The sequence below is a fragment of the Neophocaena asiaeorientalis genome, unplaced genomic scaffold (assembly GCF_003031525.2).
Source record: "Neophocaena asiaeorientalis asiaeorientalis breed wild unplaced genomic scaffold, Neophocaena_asiaeorientalis_V1.1 scaffold280, whole genome shotgun sequence".
Taxonomy (NCBI): Eukaryota; Metazoa; Chordata; class Mammalia; order Artiodactyla; family Phocoenidae; genus Neophocaena; species Neophocaena asiaeorientalis.
In genome coordinates this window covers 5,729,701-5,740,710 of record NW_020185321.1, presented here as the reverse complement: position 1 = coordinate 5,740,710, position 11,010 = coordinate 5,729,701, and the positions used below count along the sequence as shown (strand labels likewise).

General features: G+C 41.8%; 1 protein-coding gene and 1 pseudogene across 2 annotated transcripts in view; one reads left to right on the top strand and one right to left on the bottom strand.

Moving 5' to 3' along the window:
• Positions 1-2,397, bottom strand: part of ZNF461 (zinc finger protein 461) — a 25,991-nt gene extending 23,594 nt beyond the window's left edge. The window contains exons 1-2 of one of the 2 annotated variants that reach the window (XM_024733848.1): positions 2,262-2,397; positions 562-655 (exon numbers count right to left, since the gene is read on the bottom strand). In XM_024733848.1, coding sequence (XP_024589616.1) covers positions 562-570 — 9 coding nt within the window. In that variant the 5' untranslated portion in view covers positions 571-655; positions 2,262-2,397. The remainder of the gene's footprint in view (positions 1-561; positions 656-2,261) is intronic. The other variant, XM_024733849.1, reaches the window with a different exon arrangement.
• A 3,116-nt stretch (positions 2,398-5,513) lies between these two features.
• LOC112392391 (uncharacterized) lies at positions 5,514-7,283 on the top strand (annotated as a pseudogene).
• The last annotated feature ends 3,727 nt before the right edge of the window (positions 7,284-11,010 follow it).

Here is an 11,010-nt window from a genome sequence, read left to right as displayed (position 1 = left end):
TATATATATATATATATATATAATGTATATACATACATACACATGCACATATATATGTGTGTCGTAAGTCTTGTACTATATAAGCTGATTATTTACTTTCTGTCTCTTTCATTACAAGTCAGGTTCCACAAGGAATGATTTGTATGTGTCTGATTTTTACCCCCCACTGATTTATTCCTAGTTACCTAAAAGAATGCCTATCACATAGTAAGTATTCAATAAATATTTGTTAAATCAGTTCATCAAACCAAAGTTCTGACAAGAGGAACATCAATATTTCCCTCAAAAGGATACTATTTCTGTTCTTTCCTTATTCTGGCAGAAGACTCAGCATATGGGAAATAAGTAATGATTTACTGAATGAGTATATAAACTGGTTAGAGAGATGAGCAAAAAAGGAAGATCCTATATTTTTGGCACAATCACTTACTCACTCACTGGCAAGTTACTGTGTGATATTCAGTTAGGTAACAATATCAGGATGAAGAATGAAAATATTCACATGACCTATAGGAAAAAAAGAGGACTACTTCAATGAGGAACAAGAAAACAACAACTTACATGGGCCATGGCTTTTTTTTTAGAATTCAATGTATTTATTAGTTGTCTTCTTAGTTCCACTTTAGAAGAAATTCACAGTCCAAAGAAAGTGTTGCTGAATGAGAGGGGTTTAAAAATAAACAAAAACAAACATGAGATGATCTTGCCTCTGAGCTCCCAATGTGCTAACTTAGAATGACATTTCCCCCACTTCACATCTCCTACTCCCAGACCCCATACACACATACATAAAAGATCAGAGAAAAGATGAACAAATCCCAACCTTACTCAAAGCAAGGAGGGAATCCAGCTATGGATTCAAGAAAGACTGGGCCCAGGCTCTTTAGCAGGAGGGATCTAGAGAGGAAAACCAGTGTCCCAACACTATGATAAAATCGACCCAACTGGCCTGCTCAGACCTACCCTGACCAGATTCTCACTGAATTAAGAGGAAAAAGAAAAGGAAATGGACCTTATGAAAAGGTCAGGGAAAGAGAAAATGACTCAAAAGATGTAACAGATCTTTGGTTATATCTAACATTCTTGTATAACAGGAACTTCAAAAATAGACACTAAAGCAACACTGAAAAGAAGAAATAGAACAAAGATGTCCGGAGCAAAATAAATACTTGAGTCTTTAGTCTGAAGTACCGGTGAGAATTTAAAAAACCACATCCTGGAAAATCTTCTGAAATTTATCCCTAAATACAGGCAAAGAAGACCTAAATATCTTTTAATAAGGAATTACAAAACAATGTATATTGTGTTCTAATCTTTGGGAAAAAAATACTCATGAACATAAGCATATATGTATGTACATAGAGGGTGAAAGCATTTGCAATAAAATGTTCAGAGTGGGTGAAGAATTATAGATAACTTTTACTTTAAATGAAGTAATATAACAAAGGAATTTTGAAGGTTAATGTGAAAATTTCAGGAAAGATGCAGCACCTAATCATCTTAGACACTGTTTTTGGATGTGCAACAGTGCCATTCTTTCCTCCAATTCGAGGTGTTTCTAAGGGAAATGGCAGAAGTAGTGAGGTAGAGAAAAATTATGAGATACTAGGCTTTTCTGGAAGCTCAAATTTTGTGTGACTTTGAGTGTGATGTGGAGTAGATGTTGTCTGTGACCATGAAGACTATGTTTCTCTAATTCTTGGTGATGTGTGTGAGCTCTTCAGATAACTGTTGAGGACACCGACTAAGTGGGCATACAGTTAGTTGTTTGTTCTTGTTTCCTTTCTTTCTTTTTTTTTTTTTTTTACTGTATAAGTCACTTTGAGGTTGTGTGATGATGATAAACACGGGGGGATGGTGGGATTATGTGGCTTTGGCTTTATGACGTGTGTATGAATCTATAGGTGACTACTGGAATGTCTTCCTAACTGCCTGATTACGGTGAGCCTGGGTTTAAATGTTTGTGTAAATGTGCTTTTCTTTTATATAAGTAAATGGGGCTTACACAAATAGTCACCCGCAATCATGATCATAAACACATACAAACTCCATTTACACATATGGCCAATGCACAAAATTACAGCGGTCACAAAAGCATGAATCCAGTTGCTGTCACAACAGCCAAATACCCTTAGTCATGAGACTAATTTTCGTCACGCACGCACAGACTAATCTACTCTCCCTAGGTCTGCTCCCGCACTAAGAGGCCTAACACTCCAGACACTCCTCTTGCCCGCTCCTGGGGCTACAGGATTCCTCACCTTCAGCATCCTCAGGAGGAGCTCTGGTCCAAGTTCTGATTGGACTTCCCGGCGAAGCCGCACGCCGAGCCCTGCCTACTCTACCCTTGAGGGGAAGCCCTCAACTGCCTCTGCGGCCGACCATTCAACCGACGTTCTGACCGGAAGTAGCTTTGGAAAGCCGTGTCCTCTGGGAAACTTAGTCCTAGAGGAAGGAGCCCGGGAGGTTAAAGAGGTAGGTCTTCCGCCCGACTTCCGGCCGCACCTGCGCTGTTTCACTCGGGCTTGGAGTGACGACACAACCACCCAGTTTGCGTGGCTCACACCTGGGTTTGGGGTCTGAATTCGGAACCTCAGATTTCTCTGAGGACGGATTTCAAACCTGACACGGTGGCTGTCCGGACCCTCCCAATGTGCACGTTCGCTGGCTTAAGAGAACTGTTGTCTGGTGTGGAGAGATCCATCCTCTGGATGGTTCTCTCCGCGGTTGCGATGCTAGATGTATTCTGTGAGTCCGTTACGTACGCGGGGGTGCGTCTCATCGAGAGGCAGATGATTATGTGACACCGACTGTGAGGGTGTCATGCGTGAGGAAATCTGTATGTGAAAGTGGATGTGCTACATATTCGTGTAGGTTCAAGCAGTGAGCTCGGCCACATGCAGTGATTGTGAGGTGGCGAAATGTGATGTGACTTACCTGTCAGTGGTGCTTTGAGACCGTGTGATTGATTACGCATGCTTGCGAGTAGCGCGGCTGGCTATGCTGGCAGTGACCTCACAACGTTCTGTGGAAGGCTGTCTGTGCTGGGTCCACCTATGACTACCGGGAGGGTTTAGGTGTGGCGAGTGTCCGCAGGTTAATTTCACCAGCGAAGGGAGGAAGCTGGTCTGTTCGAACTAGGAGGGACCCAGTGGGTGAATCACAGATCCCTGGGGCAGGCGAGCTGGTCCTGAGCCGTTCGTGGGTGGTGGGGGGGGCGGTGTGAGGTGACATTGTGTGTCTAAGTGTGTGTGACAGGCTAGAATTAATCCAGAGGGATGGAAACTAGTACGATTATCTGCGATAAGGGACACATCTATGGTAAAGCTTTTTAATCTTGCTGAGGCCAGAAGCTACATCTCTTAAGTGTGAGGAAATATAGTATCTGTGAGAACATGTGGTTTGTGACTGTACCTTAGATGGTTTGCACTTGAGCCTATCACTGGGAGGGGTGTTGGGTGAAATATATAAAGTATGTGAAAGTGGTTTGTGACTGTACCCAAGTCTCTGCATATGGCAGTAAAAGGGCTGGTGATTATAACGTTGTGACTTTGATGTTTTGAGTATGATTGAGTGGGAGGTCATGCAAGAGATTTGGTAAAGGTGTTTTTGTGTGTGTTAGAATGCAACTTATGCAAGTTAAGATCTGGATGGAAGACAGTGTGTGGTTGTGATCTGAATTTAGAAACTGTGAGAGACTGCGGTATTATGTGTGTGAGATTGAGCAGAGGTGATACCTACTCTGAACCTCACATATCTCTAAAAAGATAATAATGGCTAAGCTTCCTGAAGCATCAGAGTTACTTGAAAATTTAAACTTCCAACGGAAATTCTTTTAAATCTAAGAAGAATTAAAACATGACTTTAAAAATATGAAATAATTTATTGTGATGAAAAATGCAAAATGACCATGAAAGGTTTTTTAGTTGGTTTGTTTTTTAATTTCTGTTATGTGGTTACTGGGAGTATGGTTGATATTCTTTGGTGGAAGTGTAATAGATGGGAAGTCTACTAAATTCTTAACTTGATCTGTATAAGTGGAAGAGTTTTAAGTCAAGAGAACAAAAGCTTAACTTGAATAATAAAAACAGAGAGTCATGGCCGCTCAATTCCCAGACTTGACCCAGTGTGCAAACTTAGAACCCCTTTAATGAGAGACGCTCTCCATTGCCAAAAATGTATACTGTTAATTTTTCCCCTAAGCTTTCCCAAAAGAACCTACAGCCTTTACCAGGATAACTGTATGTTGAGGAAAAGGAAATAATCAGACCTTTCAGGGATTACTGGACGATGGCTCTGAATTGACACTAATTTCAGGAGACCCAAAACATCATTGTTGTCCACCAGTCAGAGTAGGCACTTATGGAAATCAGGTGATCAATGAAGTTTTAGCTCAAGTCCATCTCACAGTGGACCCTGAACCCATCCTGTGGTTTTTCCCCCACGTTCTGGAATGGATAATTGAGATAGACATACTCAGGAACTGTAAGAATCCCCTCACTGGCTCTCTGCCCTGTTGAGTGAGGGCTATTATGGTGGGAAAGGACAAATGGAAGCTACCAGAATTGCCTCTACCTAGAAAAATAGTAAACCAAAAGAAACACTGCATTGCAGAGATTAGTGCCACTATTAAGGGCTTGAAAGATGCAAGGGTGGTGATTCCCACCACATCCACATTAAACTTGCTTATTTGGCCTATGCAGGAGACAGATGGATACTGGAGAATGACAATGGATTATCATAAGCTAAACCAGGTAGTGAATCCAATTGTAGCCGCTGTACCAAATGTGGTTTCATCCCTTGAGGGAATTAGCACATTCCCTGGTACCTGGTATGCAACCATTGATCTGGCAATTTTTTTTTCCTCTCCATCCCTGTTAATAATGACAACCAGAAGCAGTTTGCTTTCAGCTGGCAAGGCCAGCATTACATCTTCAGTGTTCTACCTCAGGGTTATATCAACTCTCCAACCCTATGTCGTAATTTAGTTCATAGGGATCTCGATTACCTTTCCCTTCCACAAGATGTCACGCTGGTCCATTTCATTGACGGCAATATGCTGATTGGACCTAGTAGCAAGAAGTGGCAACTATTCCAGACTTACTGGTAAGACATTTATTTGTGTGTCAGAGGGTAGAAAATAAATCCAACAAAAACTCAGGGGCCTTCTACCTCAGTGAAATTCCTAGGGACCCAGTGGTGTGGGGCATGTCAGATACCCCTTCTAAGGTGAAGAAGGATAAGTTGTTCTTATCCTTATCTGGCCCCTCCCATAACCAAAAGAGGCGCAAAGCCTAGGAAGCCTCTGGATTTTGGAGGCAACATATTCCTCATTTGGATGTGTTACTTCTTCCTCATTTGGATGTGTTACTTCCATCCCTTTACTGAGTGACCTGAAAAGTTGCTAGTTTTGAGTAGGGCCCAGAACAAGAGAAGGCTCTGTGACTCTGCAACAGGTCCAGACTACTGTGCAAGCTGCTTTGCCATTTGGGCCATATACCCCAGCAGACCCAATGGTGCTTGAGGTATCAGTAGCAGATAGGGATGCTGTCTGGGGCCTTCGGCAGGACCCTATAGGTGAATCACAGCATAGGGCCTTAGGGTTTTGAATCAAAGCCCTGCCATCCTCTGCAATTAACTACTCTCCTTTGGCGAAACACCTTTTGGCCTGTTACTGGGCCTTAGTAGCGACTGAACACTTAACCATGGGCCACCAAGTTAACATGCGGTCTGAGCTGCCGATCATGAACTGGTTGTAATCTGACCCACCAAGGCATTCAGTTGGGTGTGCACGGCAGCAGTCCATCGTGAAATGAAAGTGGTAGGTTGATCAGGCCAAGCATACCCTGACAGCACATGTACTCCCCTGCTGGGCAGAATTTCAAGCAGTGCACCTGGTTACTTATTTTTCTTGGAAGGAGAAATGGCCAGGTGTACAATTATATATGGATTCATGGGCTGTGGCCAATGATTTGGCTGGATGGTCAGGGACTTGGAAGGAACATGATTGGAAAACTGGTGACAAGGAAGTCTGGGAAAGAGGTATGGACCTCTCTGAATGGGTAAAAATGAAGATATTTGTGTCCCATGTGAAGGCTCACCAGAGAGTAACCTCAGCAGAGGAGGATTTCAATGAAGTGGATAGAATGACCCATTTTGTGGATACCAGTTTCTTTCCTCAGTCATCCTTGTCATCACCCAATGGGCTCATGAACAAAGTGGCCATGGTAGCAGTGATGGAGGTTAGGCATGGGTACAGCAACCTGGTCTTCCATTCATTAAGGCTGACCTGGCTATAGCCACTGCCGAATGCCCAATCAGCAGAAGAGACCAACACTGAGTCCCCAATATGGCACCATTCCCTGGTGGCAGGCTGATTACACTAGACTTTCCATCATGGAAGGGGCAGCATTTTGTTCTTACTGGAAGAGACACTCTGGATACAGACTCGCCTTTATTGCACATGATGCTTCTGCCAAAACTACCATCTGTGGACTTGCAGAATGCCTTATCCACCGTCATGGCATTCCACACAGCATTGCTTCCGGTCAAGAAACTCATGTCACAACAAATAAGTGCAGCAATGGTACCATTCCCATGGAATTCACTGGTCTTACCATGTTCCCCACCATCTTGAAGCAGCTGGCTTGAAAGAACAATGGAATGATGTTTTGAAGACTCAGTTACAATGCCAGCTAGGTGGCAGTATCTTGCAGCGCTGAGGCAAGGTTCTCCTGAAGGCTGTATTTGCTCTGGATCAGTGTCCAATATTTGGTGCTGTTTCTCCCATGGCCAGTATTCACAAGGCCAGGAATCAAGTAATGGGAGTGATACCACTCACTATTATCCCTAGTAACCCGATAGTAAAATTTTTGCTTTCTGTCCCCACAACTTCTGTTCTACTGCCCAGAGGTCTTAGTTCCAAATGGAGGGATGCTTCCACCAGGAGACACAATGATTCCATTGAACTGGAAGTTAAAGACTGCTACCCAGCCATTTTGGGGCTCCTTAACCCTCTGAATCAACAGGCAAATAAGGGAGTTACTGTGTTGACTGGGGTGGTTGATCTTGACTACCAAGAGGAAGTTGGATTGCTACTCCACAAGGGAGGTAAGGAAAAGTATGTCTCAAGTACAGGGGAGCCTTTCCAGTATCTCTTAGTAGTAACAGGCCCTGTGATTAAAGTGAATGGAAAACTACAACACTACTCAGGCAGGACGACTGACGGGCCACATTCTTCAAGAATGAATATTTGGGTCACTCCACCAAGTAAAGAACCATGACAGGCCGAGGTGCTTGCTGAGGGCAAAGGGAATATGGAATGGGCAGGGGAAGAAGGTAGTTATAAAAATGCCAACTACAACAGTGTGCTCACTTTCAGAAATGAGGACTGTAGTTGTCATCAGCATTTCTTCCTTATTTTGTTGTATTTGTGTATGTGTGTATAGTAGATATCTTTGTTTTCTTCCCTTTTTTATCCCTTTATCATTGTAACATAAGATGTACTGACCTTTTATCATTGTATTTAAGTATTATTAACTTTACATCATAATATTTAAGTTATGAGATATCAAAGAGAAGAGTAAATATCAACCAAGGACTTTGCATCCTCTTCTGGGCAGAGGATTAATGTGTTTTTCAGTTATCTGCAAGATATTTCTATGATATTAGGTGGAAGTATGACCTTGTTATTGTCTTTATTCGGAGATTAAGTATGGCTTAAGGAGATGCATATACGTGCCAGGTTGTCACGGGGTAGATTTATGATGGCTAATTTTATGTATCAGTTTGGCTGCGCACAATGCCCAGATATTCGGTCAAACATCATTCTGGATATTTCTGTGAAGATGTTTTTTAGATGAGATTAACATTTAAATAAGTGAACTTTGAGTAGAGCAGATTACCCTCCACAATGTGGGTGGGCCTCATCGAATTAGTTAAAGGTCTCAACAGAACAAAGACTGACCTCTCCCACCTCTCCCAAAGCACGAAGGAACTCTGCCAGCAGAGAGCTTTCAGATTTGAACTGCAGTTGTTCCCTGGGTGTTCAACCTGCTGGCCTGGCCTGCCGGTTTTGGATTTAACAAGCCTCCACAATCTCATGAGCTGATTGCTTAAAATTTCTCTCTCTCACAACCTTATGAGCCAATTCCTTAAAATCTCTCTTAATCCCCCCCCCACACACACATACACACACATCTTATTGGTTCGGTTTCTCTGGAGAACACTAACTAATACACTAGTCTAAGTATTTTACATATGTTGTCTCATTTAATCCTCATGAGAACCCTGTGAGGGAGGTATCCTTATCATTCCCAGTAAACCGATTTTTCAAGTGAGGCACCAAGAGCTGAAATAACTTGTGAAATGTCAGAGTTCCTGAGAGATAGAAGCAGAATTTAAATTTCAAAGTCCTCAGCCTTTAACTGTTTAACTACTAGAGTCTACCATTTTCCAACTCTATATCTTCTGCTCTGTATCCTGATTCCATGTCCTAATTATTGTGAATTCACAGGAATTCTGGGTATAAATGAGTTTTTTCTAGTCAAGCTTATAGTTTTGAATCTCTTGATATTGGGTCCAAAAGGAAACTAATGGAGCAAGGTGATTTTCTCACAGGATATAGGGAATTATGGCTAATATTTCAGAAGTGAAATAAATCCCCCATCAAGAAAACAAAGCAACAAGACCAAGCTGTGAGCCTCTTAGCTCTTCTTCTCTAGGCAGAACACCCACAGGCATGCTTAGAAACCACGTTTGTTGGAAGGAAACATAAATCATTCATATCCGACTGTGTTTAGAATACACTGAGCTGTAAATCTAACCTAAAGACTTACAACAGTGAGTTTTTTTCACCTATTTTTGAAGAAGTTCCCTTTAACAAAATTCCTTAAAGCATATATTCTAAAATCAATACATTGTTCTTATAAAGAAATTATACTTAAGTTTAAATTTCTGTAAGTTATCTCATTGTGAGGAAGTTCTGGAATTTATTAAACTAGTATATCCTTGCTGGACTCAGAAAGCTGAACCATGGGAGAGAAATTCCTTGTATATACTGCCTAGCTCTTGTGTCTGATCCACCCTCCCTTTTTTCCCAGGGTCATATGGGATTAGGCTTTGTAGAGTTGGAGTGTTTTTGTCATTTGCAGGACTGTTGCTTCTGAAGATGTCCATCAAGTTCTCCCAGGTGGAAAGTAAGTGCCTGAACTCTGCTCGGAGGGATGTAACCACAAGGATGTGATGTTGGAGTCCGGTTTTGCCAGTTTAGAGTATTTCCCCTCATTGTTTATAATCTGCCTGCTGGAAGTATTTTCCTTCTGGAGGAAATCTCTGGAGAGCTTTTGAAGAACTGATCTGACATTTGTATAACTGGAAAGAAATAATAACTGCGTTTTGTTTTTACTGAGGCTTCATTTTCTTGACACCTAAGGTGACCTTATCTTCCTCTGGCCTTTCTCTTCCTCTTCCTTGATTGACATCACCACCACAGACCCAAGTCCCACACCTTTTTCTATATATAGCACTTTATATCACTAAGCCAGATGAGATTTCCTCATTGCAAAAAAGGAGATGGCCCTGAATGGTAGAGAAAGCAGTGAGTAAACCAGCTCCAGAAAGAGAGATGCCATTGCAGGTAAAAGTTCAGCTGATGTGAAGCATCAGAACTTTAAGCTGAATCAAATTTTGAGTTCCTAATTCCCAGTACTTTAGAAAGTGACTGTATTTGGAGATGGGGCCTTTAAGGAGGTAATTAAGTTAAAATGAGGCTGATAGGATAGGCTCTAATCCAATCTAACTAGTGTCCTTATAAGAGGAGATTAGGACATATAGAGAGACATACCATGGGTGGGTGTGTAGGAGAAAAGGCCATATGAGGACACAGTGAGAAGGTAGCCATCTGCAACCCAAGAAGATACCTCAGGAGAAACAAGAGCTGCCAACTTGTTGATCTTGGCCCTCCATCCTCCAGAACTGTGAGAAAATTAATTTCCGTTGTTTAAGCCACCCAGTCTGTTGTATTCTGTTTATGGCAGTCCTATTAAACTAATACAGGAGTATTAGCCCTTTATCTGTGATAAAGATATTTATTTGTAAGCTGTCTTTTGATTTTATGTGTTTTTAATTATAGTCAAATCTTTGAATATTTCAAAATTTTCAATATTTTCTTTTTTTTTTTTTTTTTTTCTTTTGCGGTACGCGGGCCTCTCACTGTTGTGGCCTCTCCCATTGCGGAGCACAGGCTTCGGGCGTGCAGGCTCAGCGGCCATGGCTCACGGGCCCAGCCGCTCCGCGGCATGTGGGATCTTCCCGGACCGGGGCACGAACCGGTGTCCCCTGCATCGGCAGGCAGACTCTCAACCACTGTGCCACCAGGGAAGCCCCTCAATATTTTCTTTTACTGCATTTATTTTCTGAGTCATAATGAGAAAGTTCTTCCTTACCCGGAGGTTAAACTGGAATTCATCGATGCTTTCTTCTAGGGCCTATATGGTTTCATATTTTTACGTTTACCTCCCTGATCTGTTTAGAGTTTATTCTTGTGACAGGATGTGAGGTATGGATATAATTTTTTTTTCCAAATGGCAAACTGCTTGTCCCAGCTATGTACTTATATTTTAACTTTTTATTTTGAGATCATTGTAGATTTATATGCAGTTGTAAGAAATAATATAGAGAGATCCCACATAAACTTCACCCAGTTTCCCTCAATGTTAACTTCTTGTAAAAAAAAAAAAAAATCATGACCAGGATATTTATATTGATATAATACACAGTACTTCTTCACATTTTGCCAGTTTTACATGCACTCATTTGTATCTGTGTTTCCGTGTATATTTGGTTCTATGCAATTTTATCACATATGTAGAGTCATGCTATTATAGACACTATATTGAGTAAAAGAGGCCAGACACAAAAGAACCTACTGTATGATTCCACTTATACAAAGTTCAAAAACCAGACAAAACAGGGCTTCCCTGGTGGCGCAGTGGTTGAGAGTCCACCTGC